The 27116-nt window shown below is 37.0% G+C and overlaps 1 protein-coding gene and 2 pseudogenes across 1 annotated transcript; all 3 read left to right on the top strand.

Moving 5' to 3' along the window:
• Positions 1 to 23901, top strand: LOC120190710 (annotated as a pseudogene).
• LOC120190709 (protein STRUBBELIG-RECEPTOR FAMILY 8) lies at positions 19508 to 20971 on the top strand. Its single transcript, XM_039193754.1, has one exon. It carries the CDS (start codon positions 19613 to 19615, stop codon positions 20606 to 20608), a length of 996 nt encoding a protein of 331 aa, XP_039049685.1. The 5' UTR covers positions 19508 to 19612; the 3' UTR covers positions 20609 to 20971.
• Positions 23902 to 24418: 517 nt separating the features above from the next.
• On the top strand, positions 24419 to 26839 carry LOC120190222 (annotated as a pseudogene).
• Positions 26840 to 27116: the final 277 nt, after the last annotated feature.

The raw sequence follows: 27116 nt of genomic DNA, 5'->3' as shown, positions 1-27116 counted from the left end.
ACTCCCCGTGATGCGACCGATTTGATCAACTTTCTTGGCTTCCTCTCCCTTGTCTCAACCCCATTCATTATCTGTTTTCAAAATCACTACTTTTTACGGTAACAAAAAGAAGAAAAAACACCCCTTTTCTCCCATCATTTTCTTGGCTTTTTAGCTTTGAGAACGGGAATGGTAACAGTAATACCCTTTACTTCAGTTTTCAGTATCCTCTCCCACCATGATTCTGTTTAAAAACTCACCGTAGACAACAATAATAGTCACCCACATCATAACAATCCCCACTCTTCCCCTTCCTCTGTTTGTCTCACTCTCATTCATTCCTCTCTCTAATGGCGAGATACTATATTCCTTTCTCAAAACCTCTACTCGTTAACTCTTCATTCCGTTGAGGCTCCATCCATATATATCTCTGCAAAACTCCATTCTTTCCCTCATTCCATCTCAATGCAAACAAAGAAACTCAAAAAAAAATGCTTCTCCTTTTCCTCTCCTTTCTCTTGTTCACCTTTCCTTCACCTTCCCTTTCTCTCAACCAAGAAGGTCTCTACCTTCTGCAGTCAAGGCTTCCCTTTCGGACCCTGACTCCGCCCTTTCCTCATGGAACCCTCGTGACCCGACCCCATGCTACTGGCGTGGCGTTTCGTGCGACTCTGCCACCGGCTCCGTCACTTCCCTTGACCTCTCCAACGCCAACGTCGGCGGCCCTTTCCCCCCCTCCTTTGCCGTCTCCAAAACCTTTCCTTCATTAACCTGTTTTACAACAACATCAGACACCATCCCTTCAGATATCTCCACGTGTCAAAATCTCGTCCACCTTGGTCTCTCCCCAGAACCTACTCACTGGTGAACTCCCCCACACTTTGGCTGACCCCACCCTCCTTTGCCGTCTCCAAAACCTTTCCTTCATTAACCTGTTTTACAACAACATCAATGACACCATCCCTTCAGATATCTCCACGTGTCAAAATCTCGTCCACCTTGGTCTCTCCCAGAACCTACTCACTGGTGAACTCCCCCACACTTTGGCTGACCTTCCTAAACCTTAAGTACCTCGATTTAACTGGTAACAATATATCGGGAGATTTTCCCGATTCATTCGGGAGATTCCAGAAGTGGAGGTTTTGTCGCTGGTTTACAACCTTCTCGACGGTACAATCCCAGCCTTTTTTGGCAACATTAGTACGATGAAAATGCTCAATTTATCGTACAACCCATTTAGTCCGGGTCGTATCCCACCGGAGCTTGGCAACTTAACGAACTTGGAGATATTGTGGCTCACGGAATGTAATTAGGAGAGATTCCTGACTCGCTGGGTCGGCTCGAGAAACTCACCGATTTGGATCTCGCCCTAAACAACTTGGTGGGGAATATCCCGAGTTCTCTTACTGAGTTGGTTAGTGTCGTCCAGATTGAGCTCTACAACAATTCGTTGACCGGTGAGTTACCTTCCGGGTTCTCGAATTTGACCAAACTGAGACTATTCGACGCGTCGATGAACCAGCTGACGGGAACGATTCCGGACGAGTTGACACAGCTGCCACTTGAAAGTCTCAACCTATACCAGAACTACTTTGAAGGGGCATTACCATCAAGTATCGCCGACTCCGCAGCTCTGTACGAACTCAGACTCTTTCAGAACCGACTCCTGGGGAGTTACCGGTGAACCTCGGTAACTCGCCTCTAAGATGGCTTGACGTCTCCAGCAATCAATTCACCGGCCCTATACCGCCGAGTTTATGCGAGAAAGGGAACCTAGAGGAACTTCTAATGATATACAACTCGTTCTCGGGTTATGTACCGTCGAGTTTAGCAGAGTGTCGGAGCCTGAACCGGATCCGACTCGGGCACAACAAATTTTCCGGTGAAATTCCCACTGGGTTCTGGGGTCTTCCTCACGTGTACTTACTTGAGCTTGTTAATAACTCGTTCTCTGGCCAAATTGGGAAATCAATTGCCAAGGCAGCGAATTTGTCTCTTTGATCATATCGAGGAACGAGTTCACGGCTCATTGCCTGAAGAAATTGGTCTAGTTGATAGTTTAGTTCAACTTTCAGCTAGTAACAATAAGTTTAGTGGGCCGTTGCCTAAAAGCATAGTAAAACTTGATGGTCTTGGAATTCTTGACCTTCATGTGAATGAGTTGGAAGGGGGGTTGCCTAGTGGGATTGAGTCTTTGAAGAAGTTAAACGAGTTGAATTTAGCTAGAAATAAGTTTTCAGGAAAGATTCCTGATGGAATAGGGAGTTTGTCATTGTTGAACTATCTTGATCTGTCGAACAATCAGTTAAATGGGAGAGTTCCTTTTAGTTTGCAGCATTTGAAGCTTAACCAGCTTAATTTGTCAAACAACTTGTTATTTGGCGAGTTACCGCCTTTGTTCGACAAAGAATTGTACAAAAGTAGCTTTGATGGGAATCCTGGTTTGTGCGGGCATATCAGTGGTTTGTGTGTTGGGAGGGTTGCAGATAAGTATAAAGGTCATGTTGGTTGCTTGGATCCATTTTTGTCTTAGCTGCTGTGGTGCTTGTGTTGGCGTGGTTTGGTTTTACTTCAAGTACAGGAGTTATAAGAAAGCTAGGGCAATCGATAAGTCCAAGTGGACTTGATGTCTTTTCATAAGTTGGGTTTTAGTGAATATGAGTTTTGGATTGTCTTGATGAGGATAATGTGATAGGGAGAGGATCTTCGGGGAAGTTTACAAGGTGGGCTTAGCAACGGAGAGGCTGTTGCCGTGAAGAAGCTCTGGAGAGCTGTGAAAAAGGGTTGCGAGAGCATGGATATTGAGAGAGGTCGGCTCAGCCTCCAGCTCACGATGATGGGTTCAAGCGGAGGTCGAGACTTTGGGGAAAATTAGGCACAAGAATATTGTTAAGTTGTGGTGCTCTTGTACTACTAGGGATTGCAAACTTTTGGTTTATGAGTACATGCCAAATGGTAGCTTGGGCGACTTGTTGCATAGTAGTAAAAGTGGTTTGCTGGATTGGCCGACGAGGTACAAGATCATCGTCGGTGCAGCTGAGGGGCTTTCTTATTTGCATCATGATTGTGTGCCCCCAATCGTGCATGGGATGTCAAGTCAAACAATATCTTGCTGGATAGGGATTTTTGGTGCCAGAGTTGCTGATTTCGGGGTTGCCAAGGTGATTGATGCAGCTGGAAAGGGTGCTAAATCGATGTCTGTCATCGCCGGTTCTTGTGGTTACATTGCTCCAGGTTTGTTGCTGGATTCTTTATTGCCATTATAATTGAATATTACACTTTATTATTTTATTTGCTACTATGTGGTTTCACTAAGCTCTTTGAATTCTCAATCAGAAATCTTTCAAAAACTATAGTTCTCTGGTACATTTCACTGATAATTCTCCTTTTAACTGGTTTGAAGTTGTATTTCACTCTATCCGAGCTAAATCTTCCTTGGAAACTGTTTATTCAGAGTATGCATATACGCTAAGTGTGAACGAGAAGAGCGACATATACAGTTTCGGCGTGGTGTACTTGAGTTGGTGACGGGCAGACTCCCGATTGACCCGGAGTATGGGGAGGAAGGACCTGATAAGATGGGTCTGCACCACTCTAGACCAGAGAGGAGTGGACCATGTTCTTGATTCCAAACTCGATCCTTGTTTCAAAGATGAAATATATAAGGTCCTTAACATCGGCCTCCTTTGTACCAGCCCACTTCCAGTCAACCGCCCATCAATGAGAAGGGTTGTTAAAATGCTCCAAGAAGCCGGTGCTGAGAACCAGCAAAAAACTGGTGCTAAGAAGGATGGAAAATTTACTCATTACTACGAAGAGGGCTCGGATCAAGTGTTAGCATGACAAGAAAAAAAAAAAGGTCTTTGCTCGTAGGTTTATTGCATAAACAAAGACGAATGGAAAGGATTGTTGTGTGACATACGCCTCTAAAATTTTATCGCTCCCAAGTTTTGGTCTTATGTACCCACTTGATGTTTTGCTTTACGGGTTGGTTTAGTAGGGGCGGGGTGGGAACAGTAGGGTTTACAATTTTCCCATTGAGAGAGAGAGCAGAGGCATATTTATTAAGGAATTTAAAGTGCAGTTTAAATTTATTTAAAGAGGATGGGGGTGGCATTTGAATCACCAAATACCTTACTGATCTTCATTCCCCGTTTATTGCCATGTTTAACTGATTTCACTGCCGTCTGCCTTTGGATTTTAAAGTGGTTTTATGCTTTTGTAACTTTAATCAGATCGATTATCAACAAATCCGTTAATGAAGTGGTTGGGCCGGGTCCTGATGAATGCCAGTGGGACCTTAACCAGTTATTCCGGGAGAGTACAAACAAGTAAAACACCCTTGGGTATTTGCATCATGATGGATTCAAGTTGGCACGCATCAGACAGCGTGCACGTGCTATTAAGTCTCCGTACACCCCAATAGTGCGAAGACACCGCAAGAAGAAGCCCGACTCGCCTGTCATCCTCAAGAGTCCACTCCTATCGTTGAAGAGGCCCCCCCTATCATTCCTCGAGAGTCCCTCCCATGTCCGTCCCTCCACCATTCAAGAGGCACATGGCGTCATATGTAGGCTTCTTGAGAAACCTCTGACGTGCCGGACAGATGGATTCAAGTGGCCTCTACGGGAACAACTACCGGACACAATTCTGGATAACACCCTTTGGGCTAAGACCGCAGTTGATTTTTATCTACATGAGCGGAGCCAGGGTGTTTCACTGACATATGCAAGCTCACCGATGATATCTATTTGTTGCTTGATCGGTCTTGGTGGGGCGTATTATTAGGGGTCGAAGACAATGGCTATTTCGATGGGGGGTAAGTCTTATATTTTTCTTAATTTCAATTTGATTAATTTTTTTTTAAATTTATGTAAGTCACTAATATATGTTTTTTGTAAAACAGCATATCGATGCGTGGGTGACACGTCTTCTAATAATAGAAACTTAAGAAATAAAAATATACGATATACAATTATGCCGACGTCTTTTAACGCCGTTCACTTGAAGAATGCACGAGATGAATCATTTGATTTGGGCAATGGACAAGCTAAACTTTATCCTGCATGGTGGGAGGTCGATAAGGTTAGTATTTATTTTAGATTGAGTTTAAAGGTTTTATGAAATAAGTGCGCAAATGAATGAATTATTACTTATGATTGCAGGTGTTTATCCCTGTTTGGAACGTAACATTGGATTCTCGTCGAGCTTCAGCTCCCATCCCTTAAGATATAGTGTATGACAGCATGAAAATTACATATCATTGGCTGATTTAAGAGATGTTATTAAGGGATGGAGCTCTCATTTGGCTAAATTCTTGGATGCGATCAATTATTGGACTCGTTCTGGAAACAAGAAGCCAAAGAAGCTCAATATTACAGTTATTAGAGACGAGACCGCGCCACAACAAACGAGCGGAGCCAGAGGAGATTGTGGTCCTCTCGTATGCTTGGCGTTGGAGCGTTTGCGACGGGAAGCACCAAGTATCTACCTCCCACCGATAGAGATAGAGCTGCAGTAGGCTTGTGGTTTCGGCATTATATGGCTAAATCGATATATACGAGACGCTGCCTACCTGCATCCGTGTTATAAAAATGTCCATAAACAATTGGTAAGTTTATAGACTTTGGTTTGAAAATGTTTGGTTAAGTACCTAGAATTCAATAATTTGCTGTTTGTAGGTTTTAGATGTGTAGAAAGTGTTGTTTGAGCAATGTTTGGTTTATGCAGGTTAATCTCAGAAGTGAACTGCGTGAAAATGATGTATGGCTGCAAAAGTTGATTCAATAGTTTAATTGATTGTTTTTGATGTTAATTGATTTGTAAAAGTTGATTCAATAGTAGCTGATCGGAAATAAGAATTATTGCTTATTTTTTGATTGTTTAATTGATTTGTAAAAGATGATTTGTAAAAGTTGATTTGTGTAATTGATGCGAACATAATTCTTATTTGTGCTTGTTTAATTGATTGAAATGTAATGGTTGATTTTGTTGATTTCAATCTGCATTATGTTGAAGGCAAAAATGACTATCGCAATGCGAAATGAAAATCGCAATGCGAAATGAAAATCGCAACGAGAGAATCGCAATGCGAAATGAAAATCGCAATGCGGAAATGAAAATCGCAACGAGAGAATCGCAATGCGATTTTAATTTCGCATTGCGATTCTCTCGTTGCGATTTTCATTTCGCATTGCGATTCTCTCGTTGCGATTTTCATTTCGCATTGCGATTTTCATTTCCGCATTGCGATTCTCTCGTTGCGATTTTCATTTCGCATTGCGATTTCATTTCCGCATTGCGATTTTCATGTTGGGATTTTCATTTCGCATTGCGATTCTCTCGTTGCGATTGTAATTTCCGTGTTGCGATAGTCAAATGCATGCCTAATAAGTGATAACAACTGAATAACAAGAGTTGGTTAAGTCAAATGGTTGGCCTGAGTCATTAATTCAACTGAAAATGTTAAAAGTTCACAATAAAATCGACATAATACATCGTTTGCATTTAAAAATCACCTAAGTTAAAAGTCCCAAAAGGTGAAGCCAATTGTGATTGGGATTTTAAAGATGATTGCCTTTTGCTTGACACCATATGAGCTTTGGATTTTGATGAGGATCCATATTTTGGTAGAGGAAAAGATGATTTTGATGGCACTGGTGATCCACATGTCAACCTGTATGACCACTTTCCTTGCACTGACTACATGTCGATTCTTCTTCTCTTCACCCTTAGACGGTATACGATCGTGACTTTTTGGTCGGCCAGGTAGCCTTCTGTCCATGGCTGGTGGCAAAACTGTTTGTAAGTCATCTGGTATGTCCCACTCAGAAGGATGTGGAATAGGGTAGACAATCTCGGAATAAGTCTGTCGATAAACTTCTGTAGTGTAGCAATCCATAGCGTATGCGCTTGAATCATCTTGGTTTAAATGAAGAGCAACTTTTATAACATGGCCACGGATAACCAGATGTTTGCCATTCATACAACTACACGTCTTTGAATTTAGATCGACTAGCCCATTTAAGTTATTATCCAGTACTTGAAACAAAGTGTTTGAACATGGTTCAACTCTCCATGACGTTGACTTCACAACACGTTTCGTTATCTTTTTTTCAGTCCATGTGTAACACGATGTTCCAATGTTCCTGTAAATTTAAATAAACAATACTTAGTAAAATATATAAATATGATAAGTTACGAATTCAAAGAAATAATACCTGCATGGTTTCTTTTCTTGTAGTACCACTGTTGAATAGAGGCTCGAAAAAACTCCATTAACATAGTAATGGGTAATTTCCGGGAATGACGACTTAGAGCGTTGATTGATTCTGCACTATTAGACGTCATGAAACCATATCTTGCTCCAAGTTGATGTACTCTTGACCATCTTTCAAACCCGACATCTTCTAGTGTTTGAGCACACTGAGGCAAAACACGTCTTAAACAATTTATATGCTTATTGAAATCCACTTCCCGATAAGCTTTTACAGCCTTCCAGTATGTCCATTTGTGCTTTTTTATACCAGCAGACCTTGATTTTAGATTTCTATACAAATGAACACCACAAAGTCCATGAAAAGCATCTGGGAAACACCTTCTAACAGTGTTGTCAATTGAGTTTGCCCTATCGGATATGATTGTCAGATTGCTAATAGGACCTATGCAATCCCTAAGATGCCCCATAAACCATGTCCATGAATCAGAGGTTTCAGATTTGCCAACCCCGTAAGCTATTGGCAATATCCCATTGTTAGCATCCATGGCTACTGCTAATAAGTTTACTCCAAGGTATCGACCTTTCAAATGTGCTCCGTCAACTATAATAACTGGGCGCATGCAAGTAATAAACGAACGAATCTACAAATAATATACACAAGAAATATAATCATTTAAATGTGAAATGCATGTAACTAACAAAAATGAGTCAACAAAATTATATTGATTTACTAACCGTAGCACCAATGGCGATAAACAGCAACTCAAAGCGTCCATCTCTATCTGTTTTGATATGAGTTACCGACCCAGGATTTTTCAGCTTTAAATTGTGACAATAAGCCGGCAGTTGGGCAAACGATGCTTCTGGCGACCCCCTCAACAATTCCAAGGCATAACATTTGGCTCTCCAAGCTTGAGAATATGATATACTAATCTTGAACCGAGCATTCATGTCAGTCATAATTTCATGTCCCCGATATACCCTGCCATTCATTCAAAACATTAACTCAGCCAGAAAACCACCCAACACCTTTTTGTTTGCCTGTCTAGGTGAGGAAAAACTTGGGTTCTTGAACATGTATGTTTATCAATAAAAGTCCTAACTTGAAACATTTCGCAATCTTTATTCTCTTTGCAATCATACGCCACGTACAGTTTTTGTCAATCATACACCTTGTTTCGAAACGATCTTTGCTTGATTTGTTAACTTTAGTTGATAGTCATCTTCCACACATTTCGTATACAAAGCTATCTTCAAGTCTTCCTTTGTATCAAAACAATCATCTTTCTTGATACGAATAACTTTTGTGTAACAATCAACTGCTTTCTTTACCAACTCTTCTTCCGGTATCTGAAGTAATTCTGACATATTCCAGTTATACGCCCGTGGCATTTTCTTTTCTTCGGGGACTTTTTTCTTCTTTTTCTTCTTCAGGATTATATGAATTACAGAATGGATGTTCAACATGTTCATTCACAGTCGTAACTTCCTCCTCATTATCATCAACAATACATTCTTCGGCAACGGCTGTTTCATCATCAAAATTCGGGTATTGACCAATATCAAAATCATTACACGCAAGGTCTGTTTCTTCTTCTGAAACTCATCAAATCCGTGTATTGACCAATATCAAAGTCCGGATATTGACCAAGACCAAATTTCGAATACTGACTAGTACTCACAATTTTTCTGTTGGCTCATCGTCTAACTGGTCAATACGAAAACCGGAATTTGGTGCTGAAAGTTGATTGGGATTTGGATTAGAGAAAGGTTGTGGGTTTGAGAAAAACTTAGTTGATTACTACCCGCTACTGACCCAACAATACTACTTCTAAGTTCAACAACATACAATGTAACATCATCTTGTGAAACACTAATGTAAGCAATGAATCGTTCAATATCTTCATTGTCGGTTAACAAATAAACTTTACCATTTATCTGATAAGATAGCCTAAATCCACTTAGGGGCTCTAAATTCAATTTATTTGAAACACGTAGCATTAGAGTTTCATAAGTTAACTTTTGTAAAGACAATTTAGTTGAAGATTCATGGGTAAAGGCATATTGTAAAACACCATGAACATTATCCCATGACCCTCCAAAACACAAATCTATCCAAACATGATCAACATTAGATGATTTCATGGTTGTAAATTAATTTACTAAGCAGACGAGCTGCGAAACTAAAACCTGTTGCCGGATTGGGAAGGATGTCGTTGGATATAGGAACGGATGTCGCCGGAGAGAGTGATAGATGGAGATGGAATGAGTTGCGATTTAGGGATTTAGTTTATGATTTGCTGCTGTTTCGTAGTTATATACCCAAAATTTCAGTGTTGTGATTTACAGATTCTCGTTGCGATTTACGGATTATCGTTGCGATTTACAGATTCTCGTTGCGATTTACGGATTATCGTTGCGATTTACGGATACGCGTTGCGATATACGGATACGCATTGCGATTTACGGATACGCGTTGCGATTTACGGACACACGTTGCGATTTACGGATATGCGTTGCGATTTATGTGTTCGCGTTGCGATTTTCATATTCGCGTTGCGATTTTCATATTCGCGTTGCGATTCTGGAAAATCGCAATGCGAATTTGTACTATCGCATTGCGATTTTCAAGAATCGCGTTGCGATTTTGGAAACTGATTTGCGATTCTGGGGATCGTGTTGCGATTTTTATTTCGCGTTGCGATTTTGTTGGTCATTTTGGCAAATCCAAAAAAAGTTGGTTAAAATCGTATATTATAAGGCATTTTTGGTTACTGAGGCGATTTTCTCTTTTTGGAAAGGGACAATATAGACAAGACAAGACCCATAGCTGTGTATTAGACAGCGGCTTTAGGCTGTTTAATTTTGTCTCGTTCCATTTGGTTGGTTGGTTGTACCTCTTAAAAAATAAATTTATTACAGCCTTAAGAAGCATTTCTGAGTTTTGATGCAACATTAAACGTACACCAAATCTCCCACTTTCTTTGCAGTGATTCTTAAATTATTTATTGAGAATCAAGTAGCTCACTGCAATTCAGCCTAACTCCACTACTTTCTGCAAGCAAGAATGTCAACATAAATATTTGTTTGTTTCCGAGTTATTGCTTTCAACGTCTATTTTTGAAAAGCTCTGCTTATTCTCCTTTCTTGTTGGTTTTCTTTGCTGCTCATCAGGTGCTTCTGTTTTGTTACTTCAGCCTGATTTTGTTATCAAAACAAGTAAAATTGATCGGTGATTAGTATAATTATGATTATATATTTAAATATCTGTTTTTAAGCAAGTATGACGTCTAATGGCACAAAATGTTTACAACGCCAATATTTACTGTTTGTCAATGTAGTTGCAACAGCAAGGGCAAGAAGAGTGGCACATCAGGAAATATTTTGTTAGAGGAGTCAACGTATATTAATGATATAATATTTTTAAAAGAGATGAATAAAAATAAAATTTTAAGATAAACATCATCAATAAAATAAATAATTAATTAAAAACAACTCCAATTTCTAATAGGCACGTGACCGCCGACAAATAACCGTGGATTCTTCACTGGCTAGGAACATCTCTGCAAAGGAAATTCTTGATTAACAAGTATCAAAAGATATCTTTACTAAAAAAATCTATTTTTCTTTTCAAATTGAGAAAAGTTCGTTTATATTTATCGAATATTTTGTGTATATTTATCGATGGTCTTGTAAACGAATCAAACGTTAAACGAACCGTTCGGTGAGAAGTTCGTTTATGTTCGTTTCTTTATTAAGCAAACGAACATGGACAAAATTTTATGTTCATTCAATTAAATGAATGGACACAAATATATGGTTCATTCGTTCATTTACGTTAGTAAACGTTCAGTAATATGTTCCTTTATGTTCATTCGCTTATGTTCGTTTTTGTACATTTGTTTATGTTCATTCGTTTATATTCAACCAAATCTCTGAACCCATTTAAAATATTAAAATCTAATAAATTTCAACCTTAAACCCATTATTATTTTAAAACTCAATTAATTTTAACCCAAATAAAAATACCCAAATTAATTAATGAAAATATAAACCCTAAAATTATTTGTAAAGGAAAAACTTTTCTCAAATACAAATCAATTAATTTTATGTTTGTCAAGTTCGTTTATCATTTTAACGAACGAACATTAACAAGTTACATTCCTTAACGAATGAAAACTAACAAAACTTTTATTCTAATATTTGACTAAAGTTAAACGAACGAAAATGAACATATTTTTGTTTGTGTTCGTACGGTTCATTTACGGGCTATTTACCAAAATGTGGTAATGGTAAAAGCAATTATCAGTTCAGTGCACGTGTGGCTTAAACTTAAAGGCTCTGAAAATGCCCTATCGGCTCTATTTAACACTACATAAACACATTGTTGAAATTACAAGCAATGTATTTTAACCAGAAAACGTTGAATTTATTTACAATGCATCAACAGCTGTTATATACACACTTGTATTGCTGAGCTGACTGCAACTGCTATGCAGTTTTAACAACCTACAACTAACTTCCCTAACAGTATTCTAACAGTCTGCAACTAACTCTCATTCTCTCACGCATACAATCACATACACATGTTAACATTCTAACATTCTCCCCGCTCCTTCGACTTCTTCTTCTCATTGACAAGGCAATACATGCAATTGATCTCTAAATACTTCAAATGCTCCCTTTGTCAATGATTTTGTAAGCCCATCTGCCACCTGATGAAAAGCTGGCATAGTTTACTTGAAGCTGTTTGGCTGCAACTTTCTCACGAATAAAATGAACATCCATGTCTATATGCTTTGATTGCTTATGATATACAGGATTTGTACTTAAAGCAACAACACTCGTATTATCACACCAGATAACAGGTGTGTTGCGATTTTCTACTCCAAGCTCACCTAACAAGGAACCCATCTATGTAACTTCAGCAACAGCCTCAACAACACTTCGATATTCAGCCTCCACTGTAGACATGGAGACTGTTTTCTACTTCTTGGAATACCACACTACAGTACATGTACCAAGAAACACCACATGTCCAGACACTGACCTCCTATCATCAAGGCTGCCCCCCCCAATCAGTATCAGCAAATGCCACAATTTCAAGTGATTTGCCAGCACAAGAAAATATGATACCATAGTTTAACGTTCCAGCTAAGTATTGCAGCCAAATGCTACACACGTGGGGCATGCATATATTGAGCAGCCTTGTTGACACTAAACGCAATATCAGGTCACGTATGACATGCGTACAACAAAGCACCAACAATGCTGCGATATTTTCGAGCATTTGTTAACAGTTCTCTAGCCTCCTAAGTTAATTTTGGAGACCCTACCATCGGGGTGGGTGTGGGCGTAGCATGCAGTAAATATGTCATTTTTAAAACCTCGAGTATGTATTTCTTTTGAGATAACACCAAACACTCATTGCTACGTTTGACTTCAATTCCCAAAAAATAGGACATTTCTCCTAGATCCTTCAAGGAGAATTCCTGATTCAACACTTGTACTACATCATTAATGACATGTGAAGAAGCACCTGTAAGTATGATATCATCAACATACATAAGGATGTATGTAGAACAACCTTCATCATTCTTAACAAACAGTGATACATCAGCTAGAGATTCACTAAAGCCTAATCGAATCAAACTGGTTTTAAGCTTATCATGCCAATTCCTTGGTGCTTATCTCATTCCATACAATGCTTTATTAAGTATGCATACAAGCAAACTACCATCATCAACATACTCCTCGAAACCAGGTGGTTTCTGCATAAACACATCCTCGGTCAGATCACCGCTTAAAAAGGCATTATTTACATCAATTTGCCTTAAGGGCCAACCCTTTGCAACTGCAATCGAAATGACTGCATTCAATGTAGGAAACTTAACAACAGGACTATATGTTTCCTTAAAATCATAACCTGGTACCTGTGAATATCCTTTAGCAACAACGCGGGCTTTATGTCTTTCAATAGATCTATCAGCCTTACTTTTTATTCTAAACAACCACCTGTAGCCTACAACCTCCCGTCCTGCAGGCAACTTGACAAGCGACCAGGTCTTGTTTCTTTATAGCGCATGAACTTCACCTTGAATTGCTTCTTTCCAGCTAGAAGACTTAAGCACTTCATAAATGTCACTTGGAACTTCATTAATAGCAGCAGTCGTATAAGTTTTTGGCTTAAATATGTCACACTTACTTCTTGTCATCATTGGATGCGTTTTTACTTGAGCATTATCCAGATTGCATGTATTTTCTACAGGTGTATGCACCTGATTCATGCATTGATCATTAACATGATTACTGTCAACATCATCTTGACCAGTATCACTAGTATCCTGATAGTATATGAGGCTTCACCTGGTACTTGATGCTCAACACTTGGCATAACACTTGCACCCTCTGCCATCGTAGAACTAGAACTAATATCAGGTGAATTATTAGAGTCTATATTGGTACCGGCCACAAAATCATGACTTGATTCTGTATTGCTTCTTCCACTAAGCAATTTACCAACATCGGTAAATACTTGTAGAGAGTTAGGATAGCTCCTTATGTTTGATGTAGTAGGCACACAGTCACTCCTTCTTGCAAAGGGAAACTGCCTTTCATCAAACACCACATGCCTTGTAATATAGATTCTATCATCTTCAGCAAGACATTGAAACCCTTTGTGTTGCATATTGTAGCCTAAAAATGTGTAAGGCTTGGACCTGAAATCTAACTTATGCTTCAAATAAGGTCTCAAGTGAGGAAATCAAAGACATCCAAACACATTCAGTTGCTCATAATCGGGTTTCCTATGGAAGAGTTTCTCAAACGGTGAAACTCCTTGCAAGACCTTTGTAGGCAGCTTGTTTATCAAGTGAACTGCAGTAACAACGACATATGCCCAAAATTTGATAGGCATTAATGCTTGAGCAAGTAGAACTAAGGCAAGCTCAATGACATGGCGATGCTTGCGTTCGACCACTCCATTCAGCTCAGAGGTATATGGACATGTAAGCCTTTGTGTAATCCCTTTACTCAGCAAGTGACTCGACAACCTGTGATACTCGCCTCCCCAATCACTTTGTACAACCTTTATGGGCAAGTCGAACTGAACTTTAACCATTTGCTGAAACAACACGAATGCATTAACTGCTTGCGTCTTATCTTTGAGAAAATACAACCAAGAATACCTGGTGCATACATCAATAAATGTTACACGGTATTTGTAACCATTCGAAACAATATGTGAGGGTCCCCAAAGATCTGTAAATATCAACTGGAAGAGAGTATCATACACAGTTGAAGATGCATAAAATGGTAATTTGTGACTTTTTCCTAGATGATAGGCAACACATGTTTTATTGATACTTGAGGGCAAGCTTACATTCAATTCCTTACAAACTTTTACTAGGCTACCATGTGAGGGATGACCTAAACGTTGATGCCATAAATCATACACAGATGTAGACAACTATGTAGCATAAGCTGATGTCTTAGAACTATCTCCAAGTGATGAATCCACAACAAATGAGTATAAACCACCATCTTGTTTCCTTCGAAGTAAAATTGCACCTATCCTTTTATCACGAACACATTGCTCATGTGCATGGAATTCAAAGAAAATGTTGTTATCCCTAGTAAGCTTTGACACCGAGAGTAAGTTCTTGGTTATTCTTGGCACATGCAATAAATCGTTTAAAAGCAACACACGAGAATATGTATGTAATGGAGACTGCCCAACAGACTTAACATCTAATGCAACACCATCACCAACAATTAATTTACCTGGATTATTGAAATATATAGGTTGAGAGATATTTATGCCATCAGAAGTGACATGATGTGTGGCACCCGAGTCTACAATCCAGTGCTCACGGGCTGCTAGTGGCTTGTGACAACTTGATTTTTAACTGACACCACAATCACAACCAACATCCTTATTACTGTTACCAGCATAGTAAGCATTGATTGACTCAATCTTTGAGTATGAGTTGTTGTTGGCTATAACTCCAGGAAAGTCTTCATCAAATCGATGCCAATATTGATCAACCAAATGTCCATTCTTCCAATACAATTGGCACTGCATTCGAGATCTACCCCATCCTCTACCAGCTGATCGACCACGCGAGTACGTCTGACGAGAAGCAACCGATTGCTAAGACTGATCTACTTATTTACTTGACAGTTGTCCTTGAGCGACATGCGCACTCATGGGAAATGAATCAATTGGATCACAAAACCCAGTTAGTTGGGTCTCAGCATCCAGCAACATAGTATAAATGGCATCAAGAGGAACTGACTCTCGCATGGTGGTTATAACAGCTACAAAAGGTTGGTATTCGCGAGGCAATCCCTTCAAAATACTAGCAACTTGCACTGCCTGAGATACAACACTGTCACACGATCCTAAAGCATCGCAAACCTCTTTAACTCGAGTGAGGTACACTCTCATTGATTCATCACCTTTTTTGAGTGACTGGAGCTTGTAATACAGGCTGATAACAGCAGTCGTAGATCTATTCGAAAAGAACTGAAGAACTGTGCTCCAAACTGTATACGCCGTTTCAACGCCTACAAATTGAGGTAGTAACTGTGGACCTATTGTTGACAATAACCAGGATGCCAGAGCACTGTCATGCGCAACGAATTCCTCATACTTCTGATTCGGTACATCTTCACCAGCTTCATTAAGAACATTCTGCGATGGAGCAAACACCGAGCCTGTAAGTAGCCTTTCCAATCTATGACTACGAACGGTGAGCAACACTTGTTGCTTTCACAGTAGAAAGTTTACTTCATCAAGAATGACATTGATCTTCTTATTAGAGAATGTCTTTGTATTTCTCGACACATTATCCATTGAAGAAGCCAATCGATCAGTGATTATGATGATGACCTTCATTCTTTTCCTTTTAAGCAGTGAAAGCACACGAAAACTGCTCGAATCGTTTGGCGAAAGATACCATGTTGAAATTACAAGCAATGTATTTTAACCAGAAAACGTTGAATTCATTTACAATGAATCAGCTGTTGTTATATACACACTTGTATTGTTGAGGTGACTGTAACTGCTATGCAATTTTAACAGCCTGCAACTAACTTCCCTAACAGCATCCTAACAGCCTGCAACTAACTCTCATTCTCTCACGCATACAATCACATACACATGTTAACATTCTAACACACATTAAAATCAACCCTTTGGCATTGGCGTAAGCCTATTCAGGGAGGATATTAAATGTTATTTCCATTCTCATTTTTTTTTAAAAAAGAAAAGAAAAATATGGTTGATGAATATTAATAAAATTTTATTCTTAATAATAAAGATATAGAAACATATTTGGTTATCTATTTTCATATAATATAAATATGATAAAGAAAATAAATAAAAAGATAAAAACATTTTATAAAAAAAATTGAAAATAACATTTATTTCTTGAAATCATATGGAGCCTATACTATATCCCATTTCCGGGACGTTGGTTATCTTTTATGGGTTTTGGTTTGTAGGAAGTCGTCCATTACCCAATAATGAGTGGATCTCAAAGCAATGAGCCAGTCTGGAAGCCCATATGGTTGTGCTACGTCTTACGTTTGATTCTGGGCCACGCTGCAATACCCAACTATTCCTGGGTATCTTTTTTACTGTTAGAAACTTGCTCTTTAATAAAGCGTTGGACACTCACATTTTATGTTTTTATTTTTTTCATTTTCCGATGAATATTTAAGTTCAAAACTAAATGTCAATTAAAGATTTATTAGTAATTAAACTTTTCTCATCTTAATTAGCTTTAAAGCTATAATATATTGATTAAAAAGTTTTTGATGCTATAATATATTATTTAAATTGTGAATAGTCATATTGTTTTTGTTAAAAAAATGTAGCTGCTTGAAGCAAACAGTTTAAATTATACCATTTTGCTCCCTATATCCGGAAGTTACATCTCTCATTGTTATAAAAATTATTATATTAGTTTTAATTTAGACAAGCTGCTAAATTAACAGAATCACAAGCCCTGGTATTCTTTACTTCCAGTCTTGCATTTGTTGAAACAATTTCTAAACGCAATTTATTAATGCCGTTTAAGGCAGAAAACCCGAATTTAATATTAACACTAATTAATAAAATTAAGGTGGGTGTGTTTTGTATTAAAAACAACTAAGGTATAGCCAACTTTTTTACAAGTTGTATAAAATTTGCTGGCATAAATACTGATAAATTAATTAATGAATGAAAAGAGATGGATACAAGCACTTGAATCTTATGTTAGGTAAACATGAAACATTGGCGTTAAGTGTTCAGAATCCATGCTGCGGATCCAGCTACTTCTTCTACCAAACTTGGAACCACTTGATTTTCAGCCATTTAGGTGCAACCAAGCTTGACAAAATGGTTCCTACATTTCTTGCAGCTAATGCCTGATGTGATTTTCAAAAAATAAAAAAATAATGCCTCATGTAAATCATCGGTAAGCTGTTGCTGTTAGGTGTGAGCAACACCGGGTACCCGCTAATTTTTTGGGAATCAGAACCGGAATCTGTTGCACCGGTTCCTAAAAAATGGGAACCGAAACCTGTTCAATCGGTTACTAAAAATTGGGATCGGGAACCAAAATCTGTATGTACCGGTTCCGGATATCCTGTTATTTTGACAGTTTTCTTATTCAACCTGTTAATTATTAAACATGAAGTGGGATGATATGACGCCTCCACTTTAAAATTGGTCCTTTTATAACCTGTGAGTAGGCTGAATACCGAATAACATCAAACATTCATCAATATTAAATAATAACGCTGTAAATTAGAGATAGATACAGAGTAAGAGAAGAAATAATACGAAAAAAATATATGAATTTCAGGAAAATTAATCAACAAACAAACCCTAAAAAACAAAATCTCTAATTCTAATATAAATTATATGATAAGATTTAAGAAGAAAAAGAGAAAGAAAAAGAAATAATGAAAGGAAAAATAATATATCTGACTTTGTTGAATGAAATCCAAGAGATTGATGTAGTGATTGAGTGTTTCATCAATGAAGATGTGTGACAGGAAGAAGGAGAGACAAAGAGTGATTGTAACCGTTAAGTGGGTGAGTTAGGGTTTCTAATTTTTGGCTATATGTTTATTTAACTTTTTACGTTCAAAATATTTTTTTTAGTATGGGCTCAGTTTATTTGACTATAATATTTTGGACAATATAAGTGTTATGCGGTTCTGATTCTGATTTTTGGGTACCCGATATTAGAATCGCTTTTAGCAGGGTACCCAACTGGTTTCGATTCCAAAATTTTGGGAACCGATGTTAACAGGGTCCTTACTTTTCTAGCTGAAACCGAAACCGCTAGGACCGGTTCGATTCCGGAACAGGGTTCCCCGTTCTTTTGCTCACCCCTTGCTGTGTTCTGTTGAAATTTTGAAACCAAAAAGAAAGATATTTAGGTGAGTGTTTTCTTTTTCTTTTTGTAAAAGACCGATCCAAAGCTTTTTAATAATAATAATAAATTAAATTTTATATTTAATACAATAAATATGATCAATAAATCATAGGACGTCATTGGTTAGAAATATAACAATTGTATTTATTATTAATTAGTTTTAAAAATATCCATTAATTTAGTGACTAATACAATCTATTGAAAAGGTATAAAATTAAACCCTCCCAAAGTAATAAATTATCATAAAGTTTTAGATTAACATTGTCCAGGCTAAACATCGGCGGGCAGCAGATACTTAATTACACTAATTTGATAGCCTTATTATTATTGAAGGTGGTCAATATATGTACAGAAGATGCGTACCAATCTTTCGTTATCCATATCTTAATCAGCATGAGATTTTTTTAAAACACATTTCACATCCTAGAGTTTGGAAAAGTTGGCTAATTTATTTTGCGGAATTTGACAGGCCGAATCGAGAGTCGAGAACTTGGTATCTAAGCCCCATGACAGAGCAAAACGTCAAAGACAAATATCATTCACCAATTATCTCCATTAAGCTAACATTTTTTTTAATACGATGGTGATATTTAATTTTTTTATATTAATATATATGAAAGATTATAGAATGGTGAAATCAAACAAAATAAATAATAAGGCTGTTAAACCATAGTCGGCCAACAAAACAATTAGTTACTAGTGGTAGACTTGGGGAAAAGAAGGAATACCAACTCTTTTACCAAATCTAAAGCTAATCCATTTTTTCAAAGTCTGCGCATTTAAACAAACGGAACCTTCCCATTTTGCTCCTTCAACTCTTGAAACTTGAATGTTCAAAGTCCAATCTCAATCCCATATATAGGCAGTAAGCCTTTTCAACACGGTACTGTATGGAATGGACTAGGCAACAACAACTAGCCGAGCCAAACTTTTCTTCTTCTTTCTCCATTTCCCCTAACCCTTTTAGCTCAGAAAAAAGATGACCCAAGGCGAGGATATCGCTTATGATTTGGTTTTGGTTCTTCTCTCCATCTCTCTTTTCATTCTCGGAATCGTCCTCGTCATCATGTGCATAAAGAAGCCCAAAAAATCAGACCAAAAACAAGAAATACTCCCCGTCAAGTCTTGTGCGAGCTCTTATCAGTTAACCGACATAGATGCAGCGACGGATGGATTTAACCATAGAAGAATCGTCGGTAAAGGCCTTTTAGGTACCGTTTATGCCGCCATGTCGCCACGAGGAGAGCTCTTTGCGGTGAAAAGGATACATCCACTACTCGTTTTAAGCAATGCTGGATTCGGGTTCGCTTCCATAATGAAAACACTTTCTTTAGCGCAGCATCCTAACATAGTCCCCATCATAGGGTTTTCACAAGCACCAGGTGAGAGAATCATCGTGATGGAATTCGTAGGTACGGTGAATTTGGATCTCTATTTGCACGAAAACTCCGATGATGCATCGTTATTAGATTGGAACAGGCGTTTGAGGATCGCTGCCGGGGTTGCTAGAGGAATCGAGTATCTGCACGAAGGGATGGCACCAAATATTATACACGGATGTATTAAGGCATCAAATATATTATTAGATATGAAATTCGTCGCTAAGTTATGCGATTACGGGCTATCGTTTTTGGCACCCAAAGAGACGAGAGGGCTCGTGGGGTATGTAGATGACGAGTATTGCGGTGCTTGCAAGGAAAGCGATGTTTATGGTTTCGGTGTGGTTTTGTTGGAACTTCTGACCGGCAGGAGAAGTGAACAAGGGTTGCTTGTGCAATGGGCATTGCCATTGATTAAGTCCAAAAGGTTTAATGAACTTTTGGACCCAAGACTGGTAATTCCTTCTGATTTGAAACCTCTTCTTAGACTGGCTAAGGTCGCATCAGCTTGTGTCGGTAATTACAGAAAGGATAGGCCTTCAATTTCTCAAGTGGCATCCATTTTGAACAATTTGGAAGTTGAGGTATGTCATTAGAGTGGGAATTTGGGGTATCATTTTCTTGACTTTGATTGTATACACGTGGGGTGTCTACAAAATGGGTGTTAGATAGAGTTGGTCAATGAGGGGAAGAATTTTGTGGGGAATATTTTGAAATGTAAAGAGGAAGGAGAGGGTGGCGGTGATTGGGAATATTCATTGTTTCCGTGTGGAAATTAGGGGATTTTTCATACTTTGGTGGTGAACGGGACCCATTTCTTCCTATTATTTATATGAGGTCCTTGTTGTGATTATCAGATTTTGGGGGACTTGTCATGGGTACATCATTCACTAATACTTCTCTTTTTGTAAATTAATCATCGACGGATTATTTGTGTTTTAGTAATAATTGTACAACTTTGTTTATTAAAAAATAATATTGGGGAACCAATGTCATCTTGATTGGCCTCTCTCCAATTATAGTCGTTCTTGTATCCAAAACATTATTGAATTTAATAATTTATTCGTTTTCATTATATTCTGTCTGCTTTCTCTGTTATATGACAGATTATAGCCTGCCTTTTTAATTGCAAACAAATAATCTGTTTTAGCAATTCATTAAATATATAAAATAGGCTTGTTAAGAAAATAAATCTTCTTTTAAAAAAGAATAATTTAGTTATTCGTGATATTTTGTATTCAAATATATATATATATTTCTTCATCTTTAGTATAGCTAAAGGGCATGTACTGTCCTAATTGGAAGAAAATATTATAACTACTTACTGAGGAAGAAAATGTAATTTACAATTGAAATTGTAATTCCTTTGTCAGCTACGGGCGGAGGATGAAGTTATGGGTTGGGTAACATTGTCTAAGGAAAGGAAAATTTTTAAGGCCCATAGGACTTTTAGCCGAAGAATATGCTTACCAGCCCATTTTCTTCATCTGATTTGATTCCAATTTTTTTGAGTTAAATATACATTTATATATCGAAAAATATTTCTAATAATTAAAAAAACTGATAATATTTATGTCAACCTTTAAGGTGCATTTGGTTCACGGAATGTAAAATTACTAGTGGGAATAAAAGATTACCAGGGAATAGGATTACTGGGAATGTTGTATTTTGTGTTTGGTTGGTTTAGCAAGAATGTAAGATTACCGTGTTTGGTTAAAGGAATAAAAGATTATTGGAATGTATATTTGACCAAATTGTCCTTATTATATATTTGTATAACATTACAAATTGTAAAATATTTATATATTTTCTTTAAAAAATTAAATTCATAATATTTATATAAATTTTTTTTACAAAATTAAAAATATAAAAAAGGTTTAATGAAATGGTAAAAAAAAAATTAACCCCTGAACTTCATATAAAATTTTAATTATAGACTTTTTTTTGTAAATATAAAATAATTTAAGGATAAATTTGTAATTTATCCTTCGTAGAATTTTTATTATTCAATGACAGAAGAATGATATTTTTGAAAAAAAATAAAAATTTAAGGGCATTTTAGTCCAAAACGCCGTTAATGTTACAATACCTAAGGGAAGTGAGGTAATGATATTCCCGGTAATATACCCCAAAAAATCTACTATTGATAATAAAACATTACCGGGAATGAGATTCCCAACCAACCAAACATGAGTATCCCACAATCCTTAAACCAAACACTCGGTTTCAAAAATAATTTGTAATGGAAGAAGTTACAAGTTGCAAGGAAATTGATTCCCATTGAAGACTTAATAATTAATTTTCTTTAAAAAAAACAGTGGCTTGAAATGACGTTCCAGTTTCAATGTTGAAATTAAAAAGCGTGAATCCTGAGCCCGGAGTGGGAATCAAATGCTTGAAAATGATGTTTATATGATATCTGTCTTCCCCTTCCCCTTCCCCTTCCCCAAACTTTAATATATAGCTCAAGTGGTTTGCTAATATTAATCATTTTGTAAACCAAACAATCATTCTGTTATGTCATTTTATGCACTTTTCCCCCATTGGATTTCCTGTAAGAAGACAGCTGGGAAAGGGGACAATTATTTGTGTGGTTGTATCTGGGAAACAAACCACATCCTTACAAACTCTTTAAATAAATACCCCATGCCTTACGTTAAAGTTTAAAGCTTCGTGAACAAGTTTGATGCTGTTGCCTGGCTTCTCACACAAGCTCTCAAACTAACACTTCAAAAGTTTATTAATTACAAAATAAATTATATAGTGTAAAACTTTTGAGTTTTATATTTTTTAAGACCTTTGAATTCGAAAATTAAATGTTGAAATTAACAATAAAAAATTAAAAAAATATTTACTGAAAAAATAAAGAGTTAATCTTAATCCTGTAAAAGTAAAAGTTTTACGGATGAATTCTAACTCCTAATTAAAAGATAACTAAATACTTTCTATGTAATCGACTTTTACAACTTTCCTTCTCCACTTTATTAAATTCATGAATTTATTAAGGTAATGATAACTAGTTAATCTTATAATAATAGTTTTGAATTAGGTAGCTGTTAACTCTAAAACCCAGAAACAAAAGCGCACGTTGTTTTAATTTATTTATTGGCGTACCATTTAAAAATTAATTTAAAATTTTCAAACTTAATATCAATCTCTTTTTTCATATCATTCAGTACATTAATTACGTCATTCCCAAATAAATGACAGTAATTAATATATATATATATATATATATATATATATATAATTACCACCAACTTGAAAGGTTGGAGCGGGCCATGTTTCATACGGGGAATATACTTACAGAGTCTTTACATCACATTAATCTCTTTCAATTATGGCTAAGAGAGGAATTTTCAAAACCATTAATATTCTAAAAAACAGTGTAATAATTATACTATTGAAATTCTCCTCAAATATCTAAATTAGAAAATAATACATGTTTGAATTTATTGAATGATTTCGGTAGTTGAAGAGAATATTGTTCTCCTTTGAAGTCCTAGATTCGAACAACTACACTTGTAAGGTGTATGCGCATCGTCAATGATGGATAAAGATTATGAATATATATTATCTTATAATCACTCTAGACTATTCAATGAAAAAGAGAATAATATGTGTCTAAACGTACTTGAATTTACGTTCTTTTAGATATTACAATAATAATCATACCGATTAAACTAAAACTTGATCGATATTAATATTGAAATTTATACAGAAATATTAATATTGTATATACTACAAAAACCGAATAAATATGTACAAATTTACAATTGACTGCATGAATTGATTTAACTGATGTCATTACTACAAAAATTTTGTCCGAAAATAAACAAGTAAACCTAAAAGAGATAGAGAGAGAAAGGATGAGTCGCTTAAGACATGAGAAGTTTACGTGAAGAAATGGGAAAATGGTTACCATACGACAAGTTTGGTGCAAAACACCAATATTTTGTTACATTCAAATTTGTTGTTTCGTATTGTCTACGCTACGAATTGTATAACTTCACATCTTATTTATTTATTCGTCTTATAGCTTTAAGAATACTCCAGTTTGACATTGGAGCTAATTAAAAGAGCTTTCTCATGAGGTAAAATGTTACCTATTGCTTGTCTTCTCCACCCAACTCTCATTATTATTATTATTATTATTATTTCTTTTTAGTATATAAACAAAATATTAGATTAAAATAAATATTAAGAGTCTAATCTCAAACTTACTGGGAATTGAACTGATTTATTTCAAGTGTTTAAGTATCTAAAATGGTTTAAATGTTTAGACCAAGCCGGGAAGCAAGGTCCAGCTCTACATTTATTCTGTTATACAGTCGTGTCTACATTAGCATAACCAAACTTAGCGTCCAAGCAACGTTTATTATAATTTTTTTATATTATTTTTCTGGAGAAAGAAAATTAAAATGAATAAATCCTATTCTCTCCATTCTCTTGTACCCTCTTGGTCTTTTCCTTTTTCGTCTTCTTCCAATACCGAGGAGGATAATAGCAAACGGCAGCTATATTCTCTCAATCATAAGCAGAAAATTGGAGAAAGGGAATTAAAAAAAAGCGTGGAAGAACTAAATTCCTTTGCGAAACATCAAGAAAGAGAAAGTGGGTAACTGAAAACGTGCTCTAAAAGAGAGAATATTTGATTTAGTTGTTTATTTTTATTATTGTTTTGTTTTATGTTGTAAATCTTGCTAGAATTCTCGTATGTGGGTTTGACAAGTGGGGAAGACGGTGGAATCAGAAATCAGCTTTGTGATGGGATTAAGACCATCAGCAGAAGAACCGGAGACATGTCATGGTGCAATAACTCAGACGACGACTCGGGAACTCTAAACTTAGTAACAGCAGCCGCCACCAAAGAACCCTCCGTCGCCGTTGCCGCCACCTCTGCCGTTCCCTACCCGAAAATCCATGAAATCTCAACCATTGTTTGCCCTTCGTGTGGCTATAACATACCTACCAAGATCAGGTAAATGTTTTAGTCATGATATTACAGTTTTACTTTAATTGTTTCGTTCCCGTATGGTTTGATCTACTAAAATACTATTATTATATTTTTTTTTGTGGGGTTAGACGGGAATTCATGATTTGCCAGGGTTACCAGCGGGGGTGAAGTTCGATCCGACTGACCAAGAAATTTTAGAGCACTTAGAGGCAAAGTAATATCTGATCTGCGCAAGCTTCATCCCTTGCTTGATGAGTTTATTCCGACGCTGGAAGGAGAAAATGGGATTTGCTATACTCATCCAGAGAAGCTTCCAGGTACTTTGATGTTTTAATTTTACCTCATTTTTTCTTGTTTAAATACGTTGCTTTTTCGTTTTTGAGTTTAATTTTCTATTTTTCTAGGGTATATCAATGATCTATATTTATCAAGTTATCCCTAGATATATTTTGTTTGGGCACCAGCAATGATCTATGTTGGTATAGATGAATTTTAGATGAAAACGTAAAGCCTTACTGCATTCTTTTTTAGAATCCAGTTAAGTGGATTGCAAGGAAAGTACCCAAGTTGGCAAATACTAGCTGCCGACCATGTTTCTTGGGTGGCCTAATTACGTGAGATCCTTTGGTTCTACTTCGATCACCACATATTTTCTTAAAGACATGTGATGAGGCCACTAAGATACCCCCTTTGCAAGCTTAATCCTAAGATTTAGCCATTGCCCTTCATCATCTATTGATCATTATAGTATTCTGTAAGTTTGAAAGTAGTCGTGATACCAAAACATTATAGTGCGTCTTATTTTCGATTCTAATGGTGCAGGAGTAAGCAAAAATGGCCAAATTCGACACTTCTTTCATCGACCCTCCAAGGCATACACAACGGGCAAAAGGAAGAGAAGAAAAGTGCACACGGACGAAGATGGGAACGAAACGAGGTGGCACAAAACGGGCAAAACCCGAGCAGTTTCGGTTGGTGGGATTGTGAAGGGTTTCAAAAAGATTTTGGTTCTCTACACCAACTATGGCAGCCAAAGGAAGCCCGAGAAGACAAATTGGGTGATGCATCAATATCACCTTGGCAACAACGAAGAAGAGAAAGACGGGGAGTTAGTGGTTTCAAAAGTTTTTTACCAAACTCAACCTAGACAATGCGGTCCAAGTAACAGTGATAAGTATACGCTGGATACAAAGCTGAAAAACGTAAGCCGGCATCAAAGTCCTATCATGGCGCCTAAGACTAGTAGCAGCGCAGGTCTTGTTGAGTACAACAACCCACCTTTTGTTTCATACGGTGATGGTGGGAGTCACCACCATAATAGAGAAAGTCCACCTCACCTAATCCCAAATCTGGTTGTTCAAGGTGGTGGATCCTCGTTTATCCGATTAACCTCTGATACAAGCAAAGGAAGAATTGAAAGGAAATAGCGGCAATGGGAAAGACGAGCAGGCACGACAAGGACTTATTTGGTTGTTGTTGCGGCAGTTGTTGCTATGTAATAGTCAAATGAATTATCAGATTGTCATTTTTGCTGAGGAAAGGGAAGAATAAGATGAATGTCTTCTTTCCTTAAAGATTAAAAGAGTGAGATGCTTTGGAAGATTTGCCCATGACGAGACCATGCTCTTGATCTCAAACAAGTGAGCTCAGCTGGCATTTGCATAATATTTATAATATTTTTTGACCTTATTTTATCCATTTATATAATGTTTGATATATGTCGTAGGACCGCACAAAGATGACTCCTATAGAACTTCTACCACTAATAGTCCCTACAGTGTTAATTAGGTTTGTCAAGTATCATATATGTAACTGTTTTTTATTCTATCATGGATTCTTTTGCGTTATTGTAAATCTGAATTTTTTTAATTAAATTAGGACTTGATGGAATATTAAATCGTAAAAAAATATCGCTTAATCGGATAGCGATCCAAATGGGCAGGGAAATGTCCTTATCGGAAACAGGCATAGAGCTCCCGTTTACACTTGCAGTGACCATTTTGGTTTTTTCCACCCAATTTGCATCCCCCACCGACCTGATTTTGTTTTCTTGTTTCATGTTAATTTTTGGACCAAAGATGGTTACGTGCAACTGAAAAACTTATAAAGAGTATGGTTGTTGTTGAGAAATAGCATGGAATTAATGA

This window comes from Hibiscus syriacus, unplaced genomic scaffold, assembly GCF_006381635.1.
Source record: "Hibiscus syriacus cultivar Baekdansim isolate YM2019G1 unplaced genomic scaffold, ASM638163v2 tig00116962_pilon, whole genome shotgun sequence".
Classification (NCBI taxonomy): domain Eukaryota; kingdom Viridiplantae; phylum Streptophyta; class Magnoliopsida; order Malvales; family Malvaceae; genus Hibiscus; species Hibiscus syriacus.
Note: the sequence above shows the minus strand (reverse complement) of the source record. Positions and strands in the feature narration are given on the sequence as shown.